Source organism: Salmo salar, chromosome ssa11 (genome assembly GCF_905237065.1).
Source record: "Salmo salar chromosome ssa11, Ssal_v3.1, whole genome shotgun sequence".
Classification (NCBI taxonomy): domain Eukaryota; kingdom Metazoa; phylum Chordata; class Actinopteri; order Salmoniformes; family Salmonidae; genus Salmo; species Salmo salar.
In genome coordinates, this window is record NC_059452.1 from 30,715,589 (window position 1) to 30,731,649 (window position 16,061).

The 16,061-nt window shown below is 45.0% G+C and overlaps 2 protein-coding genes across 2 annotated transcripts in view; both read left to right on the forward strand.

The window, feature by feature from the left end:
• Positions 1–56: 56 nt before the first annotated feature.
• LOC106562410 (F-box only protein 22) lies at positions 57–5,568 on the forward strand. The gene is made up of 7 exons (XM_014127277.2): positions 57–294; positions 851–983; positions 1,473–1,560; positions 1,806–1,904; positions 2,745–2,897; positions 3,218–3,383; positions 3,765–5,568. Exons 1-7 carry the CDS (start codon positions 164–166, stop codon positions 4,156–4,158), a joined length of 1,164 nt encoding a protein of 387 aa, XP_013982752.1. The 5' UTR covers positions 57–163; the 3' UTR covers positions 4,159–5,568.
• A 1,270-nt stretch (positions 5,569–6,838) lies between these two features.
• LOC106596078 (transmembrane protein 266) overlaps positions 6,839–16,061 on the forward strand; it is a 107,482-nt gene continuing 98,259 nt past the window's right edge. Inside the window, exons 1-2 of the mRNA XM_045689324.1 lie at positions 6,839–8,543; positions 9,879–10,021. Of these exons, the coding sequence (XP_045545280.1) occupies positions 10,008–10,021 (14 nt within the window). The 5' untranslated portion in view covers positions 6,839–8,543; positions 9,879–10,007. The remainder of the gene's footprint in view (positions 8,544–9,878; positions 10,022–16,061) is intronic.

The window sequence follows — 16,061 nt, forward strand, 5'->3', positions numbered from 1 at the left end:
TTTGATTTATACATACTAGGCAGATAAAGTGTACTAGCCAGTAGGTGGCAGTAATAGTGTATTTTCTCCCGAAAACTGCTTTCGATATTTAGCTATGCAATTTGTATTAGTGAAAGGTCAAAAGACAAATCCGTAGCTAGCTGCCAAGATCTTTGAAGGAAATATGGATGGAAATACAGACTTTTCTGGCGTTTCAGATGAATGCACGGCAGAATACATTCTCAGTAATGTGGCAGAAGTAGTGGAGAGAATTTTGACGTTTGTACCAACCAAATCCCTGCTCCAAATTGCGTGGTAAGTGACTAGCTAGCTAACGTGCTAGATTAGCCACGGTCTGTGCTATCGGGGAACCTTGGGACGTCCCCCCGGTAAAGGTTGGGCTTCTAGGGTGGGGGTAGGGATGTCCCAAGAATTCCGGTCAACACTGACCGATTAGCCACAGTCAGCTAGCTAGCTAACGTTAGCAATCACCTTGTTTTATCAACAATGGCAATGCACGTTTCAAGTTCTAAATTGGACTGGAACTGAATATATGTAGCTAACTAGCAATATACACCAATTGCCTCTGTTAGCTGTATACGTTTTGCTTGCAAAAAAGGCGTGCAGCCATGTGAAACTAGCATACGTTAGCTAGCTAGCTAACAGGTAGCACAACAGTATTTTAGAAATAATCTTGTATTACAGATTAGTGTTTGACAGCTAAATTAGCTAGCTAAGAAATGCTTGGAATCTAGCTAACGTTAGCTAGTTATCCCCAGACTGGTCGTAGGTATCATGTTTTTTAAACAACTTCCTTGTCATGCCAGGATGAGAGTGAGAGCTAACGACGACTGTCTTCCTTATTGTGCAGTGTTTGCAGACTGTGGATGAACTGTGCACGGAGAGTACTGAGGGTCCAGCAGAAGTTAACGTGGGTGTCTGCCTCTGGACCGTCCAACTATGACGGCCATGCTCTCTGCCACAGCCTGGCTGAAGAAGTGGAGGTCAGTTTGAATACCGAAAATACACAAGAAATTACAACATGGTCTCTTTCAGGAGAACGTTCAGCAGAAGTAGTCACCGTTTTTCATCACAGGTTTTATATTTGGGCAAATCAAGATTTCGCAGGTGTTAGCATCTTTTCTAAATTTGGAAGGGGAGGGGATATCTGGCCCAAAGAGTGGATCTCCTCAATCCGGTTCCACTCCTCGTTCTAGCATCTCTTCTATTAACATGCACAGACCCAGAACTTAATCGAGCATCTGACCAATTACGCAAGACTTTAGTTCTGGGTTAACTGAGATTAGCCAGAGGCATGCTTGTTTGACATTATGCATATCTATCTGTATGCTGTTGCAACAGTCCTACAAGTAGGCTAGTAGAACACAGTAAAGTTATAGCCTGGCACCTACAGTGGAAGTCAGTCTGTGTGCAGTATTTGGAGTCTGACATTATTGAAAACTGTAGAAACACCTTTCGCTTAATGTTTGCAGAATGTATACCTGCTGCCCAAAACAGTCTTGGTTATGGTGGACAGCGAGACCTTCAGTGGACAAGACTCTTGCTACAAGCAGAAAAAGGGTAAGACGTAACATGTACTACATTTACTACTCTGTAGTAAAGCACACTAATAATCCTGGGCTGAGAAGTAAAAAGTACTGTGGCCTCTTATCTACTAGCTGACTTCCATTTAGTTTATGTTACTAAACACGTGGTAAGTTATTAAAAGTTGTAGGCTAAGTTGTGAAACCTGCTGCTTATATTAGAGACCCAGTTAGTAACAATCTAAATGTAAGGCATGTTCTAACCTGTATCCCCTCTTGCAGCACGCAAGACCCACCACAGTCCAGACTCAGTGGAGGAACTGAACAGGCTGTTCCCCAATGGATGTGACATCATGGCCATCGCCACTCCTGGTGTTGTTTGTAAGAACCACAGTATTTTCATATTTCCCTTCCTAATCCCTAATGACCAGAACACCGTGTGGTAACTATTTCATGTGTTATAATATGTTATAACACATAATTTTCCTACAACACTAACCACTGATAGCTAGCTCTTGTGCCATAATTCATGACACAGGCTGCTGCCAGTGCATGACATTCAGGTCCTTTCCTCTTTGATGCGTGTTGTGCATTCTCATCTATCAGAGTTTTTGAATGTTAACCAGCTCACTTAAGCGTATCACAGAGGAATGGGTCACCTGTCAACAGGGGATGGTCCACATTAATCTCCCCCTGCCTTGTTAGCATAGGGTGCTCTGCTTTGGAGCTGGGAAGAGATGCATGGCGACTAGATATGTCGTTAGATAGCCTAGTATTCCAGGACTGACAACAGGATCTGTGCTCTGTATTCCTCTATATAATCACTAAGCTGGAGAGAAGTGACACTCCATCAACCAAGTATGCAGATAGTGTCTTCCCCCGTGAACTGAAAATCTAGCTATGTTATATTGATTTGTTATGTGTTAAATAGTGTTATGTCACATAGATTGAGTGCTTAGAGAACCAGAGAAGTGGAACGCCATGCAATATGTTAAAATGCAATTACTGTTAGCTAGCTAACTACTTTAAATGTACATCATACAGGTGATACATTTACCAGTATAAGGAAAAGGACATTGGTTGACAGTGTGATTTGTCCTTTTGCCTTTTCCCACAGTAACCCTGAAGAAGGCATTTGCCAAAATGTCGATATTTTTTTAAGCAAACTTCCAATGTCCTCCCAAGAATTGCTGCTGAGTCTCTTTTCATCTTCCCCCACAGTAACTCCCAGTGGCTCCCACTCGGGTCCACCGAAAGAGTTCCAAGAAGGAGAAGCTGGCTACGCTATCATGTTCCCTAGGATGGAGGGAGTGGACATCCGCCCCTTTCACTTCTGCAAACGCACCATCTCAGAGTCACACCTGGAGGAAGCAGGTTGGTGTGACCGACTGGGAGTTGAAGTTATGATGACCAGTTCAGAAATATACCTTTCTCCGCTCTCCCACATAGGGGTACCACAGTCAACCATTAAGCTGGTCAGTGCAGGTCTTGTTCTAGCCCAATACAAACCCTGCAATGTAAAGTTGATACTAGGATTAGTATATGAGTGTGAGTGATAAATACCAATATTTACAGAAAAGAGATGGCAACAAACATTTCTACAGTATGCTAAACACATCCTTGGCTCTAGCCAACCGTCCACCATAATATGATTCCATCTCTGACCCCTCTCGGTTGTCGTCCTGTCCCCTCAGGGCTGGTGAATAACCCTGATCTGCGTGTGGTGCTGCTCTTTGGCTATGAAGCCTACAAACCCGGAGCAGCCCGCTTCCTTAACCAGGTCCTGGAGCCTTTGGCTCGCAGCAAGGCTCTCATCGCTGGGGGCCATGTGGAGAATGTCTTCTCCCCTGAAAGAGAGTGGTGAGTACCTGAGTGATCTGTAACATGTACTGTTCTTTTCAATGCTGAGAAAGGTCAGGAGTTCTCAAACAGTGGTCTGGGGTCTTATTTATTGCGACCTCCTAGTAATCTACCAAGAGGCAAAACAACATATATTTTTTAAGGTAGTGGGGGTCCTCAGCTGGAGGCTCATCATATTCAGAGGGCCTCGACATGAAAAGTTTGGGAATCCCTACTCTTACTATGCAGCTGTGACTTTGTTTTTGTCTGTCCTGCCGTCGTTCTCTGTAACTGTTGCTGGGGCTCGTGCGGTGGTGTAGGCCTGGCCCTGAGTGGTCCCGGGGTTAGGGTTTAGCTTAGAGTATTACTATACAGTTATGTGACAGTGGTCTTTCTCCGTAGCTGTGGCCGGGGGTCGTACGGCGTGGTGGGTCTGGCTCTGAGCGGTCCAAGGATCCAGGGGGCCAGTGTTCTCCTGGAGCAGGACGTGAGCAGCCCCAAGGCAGCCGAGGCCACCATACGGAGACTGAAAGCAGCCAACCTCCCAGAGAGGAACACCCTGGGCTTCATGTTTGCCTGCGTGGGCCGCGGACACAACTATTACAACAACCAACGTAACGTGGAGGCTGACACCTTCCGCAAGGTGTTCCCCAACATCCCACTGTTTGGCTTCTTTGGTAACGGGGAGATCGGGTGTGATCGTATCGTGAAGGAGGACTATACTCTGTGTGACACGGATACGGACAGTCTGCAGCATGGATACACCACTGTTATGACCCTAGTTCACCTTGGCTGAGGAGTCCATGGTCATATTTACATTCAAACTACAGTTTGTTTTGTTCACTTCAGGTTCCTATTGATTAGGTACGAAACGGAAGAAACCGGAAGAAGCAGAGAGGTACCATCTTAACTGATCCAATAAGAAACACCTGTTTTACATTGCAAAATGTTTTGAAACGGTGTGCCCTAATGAATACAAACCTGGTGTCAAGTTCAGAAGACTGTCTGCACGTAACAATCAGGATCAACAACATTTTGGTTGTAGAATCTTGTTATCTCTCAGTCATGGTGGTATGTGATGCTGTTTGAAGTGGATTACAACATGTAGATGTCTTTTTGTTGTGTTCAACTTTTCCCAATGTAAAGTTTTAACTTTGTCAATTTTGGGGGGGAAATGCAATGTTTTATCTGCTGCAATAGAGGCAAATAGTTACTTGATCATGCATTGATCAGTTTGAAACTTGAATAGGAAAGATTGCTGATATGTTAGTGAGTTTAACAAGGTGCTGATGGGAATCAGAGAAGAAAATACTGTCCATTCATCTCAGTCCTCTGTTACAAAATAATACAGTGGACTTCCCCATGTAAAACACATATATATTATCCTGAATTACTCACCAAATGTTATGCACATATTCAAAACATATAACTGAAACTAACTAATAATCTTGACCAGATGGTTTCTTACACCTTATAGTGAAAAGTTACTGATACTTCATGTCCAATTAACAAATTATAATTGTTATTCATTATTATAATTGTAGAGATTACCGATCAGGCACTTTTTAGTTAAGAAGATAAGGAAAGTAATATGTTTTGAACCTTTGAGAAAAATTCAGTTTGTCTTGATTTCAATGTTTTCTCCTGTATGTGCTTTGACACATGCCCCTCTTTTAGTGTTAGATATGGAGAAACCCTTTTTGAAATGCAATTAAATCCTGGCCTATTCCTACTACCTTTTATAAGACTATTTCACACACTGGGCAAGCATTACTTTTACAAAGACATTTACTTGAAGAACAGAATAGTGGGGCGGCAGGTAGCCTAGTGGTTAGAGCATTGGGCCAGTATCCAAAAGGTTGCTAGATCGAATCCCCGAGCTGACAAGGCTGACTGTTCCTAGGCCGTCATTGTAAATAAGAATTTGTTCTTAACTGACGTGCCTAGTTAAATAAAAAAAGATGCAAAGTTTGGTAACAGAATGAGGGTTTGTGCTGTTATTGTGGAATTGCCTCACTATTTACTCAAATGGATTCCGTGGTTTAGATAAAATCTTTCTCTGTTGTGTCGTTCTTCATACTATCTTGTAAGGTCATATTTGTTGCTTCATTGGAACTGATGGTTTTAAATTGTGTGTTATTTTACGTGTTCCACTCCCAAACAGGGTATTCCCACCATTGTGTGATAAACATACCATGTACAAACAGTTTTGTAGTTGGGATTCTGTACAATATTCTGCTTCATTCATTGAATTTACGAACATATAATTCTGAAGACATTCCTGATGACAGTATTTGTTTTGTTTATGAAGGTATGAACACATGAGAAATGTTTAGGAAGTTCAAAACAGTTCTTTGGAAATGAATGTGCAATTTTACCAACCTATTCTCGCTATACACCAAGTCACTTGGCTCTGTCATATCCTCACATGGTCTCTCATATCATTGCTATGCAGACGACACACAATTAATCTTCTCCTTTCCCCCTTCTGACAACCAGGTGGCGAATCGCATCTCTGCATGTCTGGCAGACATATCAGTGTGGATGACGGATCACCACCTCAAGCTGAACCTCGGCAAGACGGAGCTGCTCTTCCTCCCGGGGAAGGACTGCCCGTTCCATGATCTCGCCATCACGGTTGACAACTCCCTTGTGTCCTCCTCCCAGAGTGCTAAGAGCCTTGGCGTGACCCTGGACAACACCCTGTCGTTCGCCACCAACATCAAGGCGGTGACCCGATCCTGTAGGTTCATGCTCTACAACATTCGCAGAGTACGACCCTGCCTCACACAGGAAGCGGCGCAGGTCCTAATCCAGGCACTTGTCATCTCCCGTCTGGATTACTGCAACTCGCTGTTGGCTGGGCTCCCTGCCTGTGCCATTAAACCCCTACAACTCATCCAGAACGCCGCAGCCCGTCTGGTGTTCAACCTTCCCAAGTTCTCTCACGTCACCCCGCTCCTCCGCTCTCTCCACTGGCTTCCAGTCGAAGCTCGCATCCGCTACAAGACCATGGTGCTTGCCTACGGAGCTGTGAGGGGAACGGCACCTCCGTACCTTCAGGCTCTGATCAGGCCCTACACCCAAACAAGGGCACTCCGTTCATCCACCTCTGGCCTGCTCGCCTCCCTACCTCTGAGGAAGCACAGTTCCCGCTCAGCCCAGTCAAAACTGTTCGCTGCTCTGGCACCCCAATGGTGGAACAAGCTCCCTCACGACGCCAGGACAGCGGAGTCAATCACCACCTTCCGGAGACACCTGAAACCCCACCTCTTCAAGGAATACCTGGGATAGGATAAAGTAATCCTTCTAACCCCCCCCTTAAAAGATTTAGATGCACTATTGTAAAGTGGTTGTTCCACTGGATATTATAGGTGAATGCACCAATTTGTAAGTCGCTCTGGATAAGAGCGTCTGCTAAATGACTAAAATGTAAAAAAAAAAAATGTAAAAAAATATATGTTTGGCTAAATGGTTTTGATTGCTTGTTTTTATTTTATTTAGAATAAGCTATTTTAAGGTACAACTTTTCATTATAGTATACAAGTTATTCTCCTGATACTGTAATGGGGGAAATGTAAGATCATAGTTTTCTGTGACCTAACTTTTCCCAAATAATACTGTACACTCAGCAGAGGTTTTCATTTGGATAACAAACTTTTTTTTTATAGCAGACATATTTTAGGAACATGCATCTTTGTTACCTTATACACTTTCATTGTGTTCATTATACAACACAGTTCCGTATGTCACCTAATGTTACCACACAACCATTCTGTGTAGAGCTAATGGGATTATTTTAAAATGGTTCTTTAAATCGTTTTCTCTGGCTTTAATATGATGAGCAAAATGTTTAAGGTTACAAGCACTTTTCAACTATGTGTGCCAAATATGTTTGATTTATTTCAAATTCAACAAATGACTGCCATTGAAATGTCTCCTCACTCTCTGGCTTTCTCTGTCTCTAACTCCTGCACAAGAGTCACAACGTGGACTTCAGGTGTCCTGATTTATCAGAATGGAGAAAAAATGTGCATCTAATTATTTTCAGAACAGCTTCCAATATCATATTCTACAACCAATGTACTTATATTAACATTTAAATGAAAGAATAACAGAATAGTAAAACCTGCGATTTATATATATGTTTTCTTATATAACAGGCCTAATTGTTCAGAATTGCTCTATCATAGACTACAATTATTTCATATCGACCATTTCCGAAAGCCTAACCTTGACAAGCAGGCGTGTTTGATAAAAGGCTGCGAAGACGCTATGAGATTGATTGATGTGCGCTCTAACCATCGACTGGCTATTCCTGGTGAATGACAAACTGTTAAGCCAATTGGTGGAAAGATCATTTATATTCCCATAGTATCTTGAATTTACGAAACGATAAAAAAACGTCAAGCCTATGGACATGGAGAAAGGCAGCTCGGGCATAAAGCTATAGGCCTACAAATCAAGTGAGGTGACTGAACCTCAGTTTTCATTCGGGTATCAGGATTTGGAACTAGAATCCACAGAGAGCAAACATGTGAGTCGTGACCGAAGCAAGCAATGACATTGTTATAGCTTCGATACTGCCACTATTCGGCATGAAAATAAACGGCAATGTTTTTGACGTTGTTTCGCGGGGATTATGCTACTATTCTCGGTTTTGAAAGGGAGAGAGCCAGGCATCACAGCGTGGCACTAGAGAAACCGGAGGTTAATCACGTTTTCAGCACCTAGACAGCTCCTTGTGGAAGAGGAGGTCTATATTCGGCAGCAAGGAGTCCCTTCGATCGCGGGGGAAGCCCTCAACCCTCACTAGCAAATTTGGAGCGGTGTAGCCAACACAACACACACAACGTTCCGACCTTTCTTCCTCCACTCTCCAGTGATGCTATTAGCTGGTTATTTGGTGGTCAGTCATGGGCACTTAATATAATCTTGCTGAACGACGATGGTGCTTGCATTTCGGCTCCAGTCTTTTCGTTTTGCACAGGAATCTAAGCAGCAGCAGCAGCAGGGGTGCTTGTCCAATGTAAAAGTGCTAAGGAAGGCAGCAGCCTACACATCGCCACGAGCTTGGAGCACGAGCCCCACTCACGCTGATCATCACAGAGGGAGACATTATCACGAGCACGCGGCCAACAGGAGGCTCGATTAGACTGTCAACAATGTAAATCAAGACAGGTAGGAAGGTTCTGCTTTGGTTCAACTGAATAATAGATTAGTTGTACATTGCCGGGGCACTCCCTCGGTGTAGCCTACAACGGGGACCACCCCCGCTTTACACACTAGGATACTATAGTCTCTCGAGTCTCTGCTTCTATATTCAGGTACTACAGCGACTAAGTATAGTCCTAACGTGGATTCATGCTTGGCTTAGTCCGTTTCAATTACAATTTCCAGTAGGGTTACATTATTATTAGTTCAAGAACAGGGAGGGAAACATTTGCATGTCAAGCTACCTGTCAGTTTGGTTTTGACGTGGATATGGGGCTGAGTTGTGCTTTGAATTGTATGCAATGCTACAGAAAAGCCTTGTAAAATGAAGTAAGTGTGAAGAAACCTCAGTTATGAAGGAAGGGGGCCGTTAGCCTACTTTACTATTCAATGAACTGTGTGAGACCCAGGGCATGTTCCAAATGGCCTACATGGGCTCACTTAAATATAGTGCACTATATAGTAAGTAGATTAGAGGCGAGATGGATCTGAACTGATAGGCTCCTGTAGTTTATTAAGGTCAGGCAGAGACCAGTGGACAGACCTCTACTTGATATTCTGTGCTGATCAGGCAAAGCACAGTCTATGAACTCTCACCATTCAAACACCATGGTCGAAAAAAGGGTTTTCAAGAGAATTTGCTCAACATAACCTTTTATACAGTAAGTTGGGATGTGCTAACAACCTTCAGTTGTTGTAGTCTTTAGTAGAAGTCTCTCAATATACCTTCTCACCAGCACCATCTGAAATGTAATGATGGGCAACACAGAAAGATGTGACCTGTAATGTCTCTCACATCTTCTCCATTGAAAGTATTGGTACTGTAGTGTATGTCTTGTGTTTAAAGTGTTATTGAATGACTCATACATAGCCTACCATACTATCAGGGGATTGCCATAATAATGTGTCACTGTCTGTCATCAATCATATCTAAATAAAGACCAATCACCTGGGTAGGTTTCCACTCATGCATGTCCTGTGTCAAGCGTAATGGATTTTCACAGCAGTAACTCAACAATGGACTCATTCTATGGTGAGAGCAGCTCTTCATGAGTATTATCCAGCAGACATGCAGGTGATGTGCTCTTACCATAGACATAGAATGAATCAGCTTTTACTTTGAAGAATTGCCGTTGTAGGTTACTCTTCAAGCTACAATTATAGTTCTTCATTGTCTCAGTATCCCCATACTGTTCTGGTGCCATTATACAATGTTTTACTGAACTCATACATCTTAGTGTAGTACGGATGTAATATGGTTGTAGTACATCAGGTGGAATTGATATTTAATTCAATCCCCAGGTTCAACATGAGTCCAGCAGAGTCTATCTGGTGTGGTGAACTCAGAAGCTAAGCGAGGCATAGTCTGACTAAGAACTGAGTGAAGATCATAGCCTCCTCCTCTTCCTCTCTCCATCACCATCCACCAACATGGCTAACCCTCAGTAAGTATAGTACATTTTATCTCCTCTCTGTCCCCCCCAGAACATGACCTGTGCTCAGTAAGATCTCTCCCCCCCAGAACATGACCTGTGCTCAATAAGATCTCTCTCCCCCCAGAACATGACCTGTGCTCAGTAAGATCTCTCTCCCCCAGAACATGACCTGTGCTCAGTAAGATCTCTCTCCCCCCAGAACATGACCTGTGCTCAGTAAGATCTCTCTCCCCCAGAACATGACCTGTGCTCAGTAAGATCTCTCTCTCCCCAGAACATGACCTGTGCTCAGTAAGATCTCTCTCCCCAGAACATGACCTGTGCTCAGTAAGATCTCTCTCCCCCAGAACATGACCTGTGCTCTGTAAGATCTCTCTCCCCCCAGAACATGACCTGTGCTCAGTAAGATCTCTCCCCAGAACATGACCTGTGCTCAGTAAGATCTCTCCCCCCAGAACATGACCTGTGCTCAGTAAGATCTCTCTCCCCCAGAACATGACCTGTGCTCAGTAAGATCTCTCTCCCCCAGAACATGACCTGTGCTCAGTAAGATCTCTCCCCCCAGAACATGACCTGTGCTCAGTAAAATCTCTCTCCCCAGAACATGACCTGTGCTCAGTAAGATCTTTCACCCCCAGAACATGACCTGTGCTCAGTAAGATCTCTCTCCCCCAGAACATGACCTGTGCTCAGTAAGATCTCTCTCCCCCCAGAACATGACCTGTGCTCAGTAAGATCTCTCTCCCCCAGAACATGACCTGTGCTCAGTAAGATCTCTCCCCCCAGAACATGACCTGTGCTCAGTAAGATCTTTCACCCCCCAGAACATGACCTGTGCTCAGTAAGATCTCTCTCCCCCAGAACATGACCTGTGCTCAGTAAGATCTCTCTCCCCCAGAACATGACCTGTGCTCAGTAAGATCTCTCCCCCCAGAACATGACCTGTGCTCAGTAAGATCTCTCTCCCCCCAGAACATGACCTGTGCTCAGTAAGATCTCTCTCCCCCAGAACATGACCTGTGCTCAGTAAGATCTCTCTCCCCCAGAACATGACCTGTGCTCAGTAAGATCTCTCTCCCCCCAGAACATGACCTGTGCTCAGTAAGATCTCTCCCCCCAGAACATGACCTGTGCTCAGTAAGATCTCTCTCCCCCCAGAACATGACCTGTGCTCAGTAAGATCTCTCTAGCCCCAGAACATGACCTGTGCTCAGTAAGATCTTTCACCCCCAGAACATGACCTGTGCTCAGTAAGATCTCTCCCCCCAGAACATGACCTGTGCTCAGTAAGATCTTTCACCCCCAGAACATGACCTGTGCTCAGTAAGATCTTTCACCCCCCAGAACATGACCTGTGCTCAGTAAGATCTCTCCCCCCCAGAACATGACCTGTGCTCAGTAAGATCTCTCTCCCCAGAACATGACCTGTGCTCAGTAAGATCTCTCTCCCCCAGAACATGACCTGTGCTCAGTAAGATCTCTCTCCCCCCAGAACATGACCTGTGCTCAGTAAGATCTCTCTCCCCCCAGAACATGACCTGTGCTCAGTAAGATCTTTCACCCCAGAACATGACCTGTGCTCAGTAAGATCTCTCTAGCCCCAGAACATGACCTGTGCTCAGTAAGATCTCTCCCCCCAGAACATGACCTGTGCTCAGTAAGATCTTTCACCCCCAGAACATGACCTGTGCTCAGTAAGATCTCTCCCCCCAGAACATGACCTGTGCTCAGTAAGATCTTTCACCCCCCAGAACATGACCTGTGCTCAGTAAGATCTCTCCCCCCCAGAACATGACCTGTGCTCAGTAAGATCTCTCCCCCCCAGAACATGACCTGTGCTCAGTAAGATCTCTCTCCCCAGAACATGACCTGTGCTCAGTAAGATCTCTCTCCCCCCAGAACATGACCTGTGCTCAGTAAGATCTCTCTCCCCCCAGAACATGACCTGTGCTCAGTAAGATCTCTCTCTCCCCCAGAACATGACCTGTGCTCAGTAAGATCTCTCTCCCCCCAGAACATGACCTGTGCTCAGTAAGATCTCTCTAGCCCCAGAACATGACGTGTGCTCAGTAAGATCTTTCACCCCAGAACATGACCTGTGCTCAGTAAGATCTCTCTCCCCCCAGAACATGACCTGTGCTCAGTAAGATCTCTCTCCCCCCAGAACATCACCTGTGCTCAGTAAGATCTCTCTCCCCCCAGAACATGACCTGTGCTCAGTAAGATCTTTCACCCCAGAACATGACCTGTGCTCAGTAAGATCTCTCTAGCCCCAGAACATGACCTGTGCTCAGTAAGATCTCTCCCCCCCAGAACATGACCTGTGCTCAGTAAGATCTCTCTCCCCCAGAACATGACCTGTGCTCAGTAAGATCTCTCCCCCAGAACATGACCTGTGCTCAGTAAGATCTCTCCCCCCAGAACATGACCTGTGCTCAGTAAGATCTCTCTAGCCCCAGAACATGACCTGTGCTCAGTAAGATCTTTCACCCCCAGAACATGACCTGTGCTCAGTAAGATCTCTCCCCCCCAGAACATGACCTGTGCTCAGTAAGATCTCTCTCCCCAGAACATGACCTGTGCTCAGTAAGATCTCTCTCCCCCAGAACATGACCTGTGCTCAGTAAGATCTCTCTCCCCCAGAACATGACCTGTGCTCAGTAAGATCTCTCTCCCCCAGAACATGACCTGTGCTCAGTAAGATCTCTCTCCCCCAGAACATGACCTGTGCTCAGTAAGATCTCTCTCCCCCCAGAACATGACCTGTGCTCAGTAAGATCTCTCCCCCCAGAACATGACCTGTGCTCAGTAAGATCTCTCTCCCCCAGAACATGACCTGTGCTCAGTAAGATCTCTCTCCCCCAGAACATGACCTGTGCTCAGTAAGATCTCTCTCCCCCCAGAACATGACCTGTGCTCAGTAAGATCTCTCTCCCCCCAGAACATGACCTGTGCTCAGTAAGATCTCTCTCCCCCCAGAACATGACCTGTGCTCAGTAAGATCTCTCTCCCCCCAGAACATGACGTGTGCTCAGTAAGATCTTTCACCCCAGAACATGACCTGTGCTCAGTAAGATCTTTCACCCCCAGAACATGACCTGTGCTCAGTAAGATCTCTCCCCCCCAGAACATGACCTGTGCTCAGTAAGATCTCTCTCCCCCCAGAACATGACCTGTGCTCAGTAAGATCTCTCTCCCCAGAACATGACCTGTGCTCAGTAAGATCTCTCTCCCCCAGAACATGACCTGTGCTCAGTAAGATCTTTCACCCCAGAACATGACCTGTGCTCAGTAAGATCTCTCTCCCCGCATAACATGACCTGTGCTCACACACACACACACACACACACACACACACACACACACACACACACACACACACACACACACACACACACACACACACACAGAGAAAGTGAGAGAGAGATAGCAAGAGGGAGACAGAGACTGAGAAAGAGAGAGGCAGAGGCAGAGAGAGAGGGAGAAAGAGAGAGGCAGAGAGAGAGGGAGAGGGAAAACGACAATGGCCCTGTTACAGACAGAGGCAGAGCTCAATGATATTGCAGAGGGGCACCTCATTGGTCAGCTCATTTGGAATTCTGCAGTCTAGCCACTCTTTCACAAATTCCTCTTACCTTGCCATTTTTTCTTGCTATCCTCAAGTCTTTTGATTGGTTGATTTATTGATGAGTGTGTGTGAGAGAGAGAATGTGTTTGTGTGTGAGATGGAGAGCGATAAAGAGATAGTTCAACATTTCCTTGCCGAAACATACCCGACTAATTAACAATTGCTTATGCAGTGATGATCTTGTTTGTGGTTAGTCCCAGTTGAATGATCAGTAGGGATGGTGAGAGGCCAGGACAGGTCTGGTCTAATGGAGACGTATAGTGTAGGGCGAGAGGACCAAGGAGACTGAAGAGGAGGCTTATGTCTTTAGGCCTGATCTTGACTGTGGCGTCTATAGTTCCTTGAGCTTATTTGGTCTCGCTTGACTTAATTATTAGTCTTCAGCAGGCTGTATGTAACTAGCCATGGTCATTATCCAAACGTGTAATAAATGAATAGCCCTCCTTCACTGTTCTCTGTATTCAATCGATCACTGCCCGCACCTGCTCGCCTGTCCAGCATCACTACTCTGGACGGCTCTGACTTAGAATACGTGGACATCTCCAAATACCTGGGTGTCTGGTTAGACTGTAAACTCTCCTTCCAGACTCACATTATGCATCTCTAATCCACAATTAAATCTAGAATCGGCTTCCTATATCGCATCAAAGCATCCTTCACTCATGCTGCCAAACATACCCTCGTAAAACTGACCATCTGACCGATCCTCGACTTCGGTCATGTCATCTATAAAATAGCCTCCAACACTCTACTCAACAAACTGGATGCAGTCTATCACAGTGCCATCCGTTTTGTCACCAAAGCCCCATACACTACCCACCATTGCGACCTGTACGCTCTCGTTGGTTGGCCCTCGCTTCATACTCGTCGCCAAACCCACTGGCTACAAGGTTATCTACAAGTCTCTGCTAGGTAAAGCCCCGCCTTATCTCAGCTCACTGGTCACCATAGCAGCACCCACTCGTAGCACGCGCTCCAGCAGATATCTCTCACTGGTCACCCCCAAAGCCAATTCCTCCTTTGGTCGTCTTTCCTTCCAGTTCTCTGCTGCCAATGACTGGAACGAACTGCAAAAATCTCTGAAGCTGGAGACTCATATCTCCCTCACTAGCTTTAGATGGGCTGTCAGAGCAGCTCACAGATCACTGCACCTATACATAGCCCATCTGTAAACAGCCCATCTATCTACCTACCTCATCCCCATACTGTATTTATTTATTTATCTTGCTCCTTTGCACCCCAGTATCTCTACTTGCACATTCATCTTCTGCACATCTACCATTCCAGTGTTTAAATGCTATATTGTAATTACTTCGCCACCATGGCCTATTTATTTCCTTAACTTACCTCATTTGCTCTCACTGTATATCGATTTTTTGTAAAAAAAAATTTCTACTGTATTATTGACTGTATGTTTTGATTGTTCCATGTGTAACTCTGTGTTGTTGTATGTGTCGAATTGCTATGCTATGCTATATCTTGGCCAGGTCGCAGTTGCAAATGAGAACTTGTTCTCAACTAGCCTACCTGGTTTAATAAAGGTGAAATAAAATAAAAATTAATAAAATAACAAGGAATCTGTTAGGAAATCTCCATTGCATGCATCTAGGTTTAGTAGCCGGAAACAAATTGTTGTTGTTGTTGTGAAGAGAGTGCTATTTCATGCTGTAGGTAATTTGCATCTTAGGAAATGTCTGGAGTGAAACTGTACTTTATTTCATTCCTGATGATTTTCTCCCTAGAAAATCCTTTCTGGAAGTTATATCGTTTAACATATTACAAATCAAGTCTATATCATAATACAGCTCATTCCCATTTCACTGATCCCTTTTCTACGCAGACTCTTTAGCTTTGAGCCTCAGGTAACCTCAAACACACTGCAGTTCAGTCCGACTGTAAAGAGCCAAGACCTTTCCTCTGCTGACAGCACAGCAGCTCTCCAGGTGGGTCTCTCATCATCAGTGTGTCTCCCAGTCCTGGTATCTGTAAAGGTCAGATGAGACTGGTCACACTGTGCCTGTCTGAAACATGCCATGCCTACAGCTTCCTGAAACCAGACTCATTTATCATTATGGAGATTTCCTGCATAAAGTCAAGGCTGATGGAGTGTACCCATAGGCTAGCACATACTGTAATATTAGGAAAGGCATCAAGACAAAGCCTAAGAGGAAGAGGTGAAGGAAGGTTTAGGAAGCAGATTCGTGTGTCTTTGTGGATGGGTTGAATGGAGTGGAGTGAGCATGTACATGGGTTGGATGGAGTGGAGTGTGCATGTACATGGGTTGGATGGAATGGAGTGTGCATGTACATGGGTTGGATGGAATGGAGTGAGCATGTACATGGGTTGGATGGAATGGAGTGAGCATGTACATGGGTTGGATGGAATGGAGTGAGCATGTACATGGGTTGGATGGAGTGGAG

Coding starts and splice junctions, on each gene's coding strand:
- LOC106562410 (XM_014127277.2), top strand. CDS start 164: ATGGATGGAAATACAGACTTTTCTGGCGTTTCAGATGAATGCACGGCA. Junction 984..1,472: donor GCCTGGCTGAAGAAGTGGAG/GTCAGTTTGAAT, acceptor TAATGTTTGCAG/AATGTATACCTGCTGCCCAA. Junction 1,905..2,744: donor CGCCACTCCTGGTGTTGTTT/GTAAGAACCACA, acceptor CTTCCCCCACAG/TAACTCCCAGTGGCTCCCAC.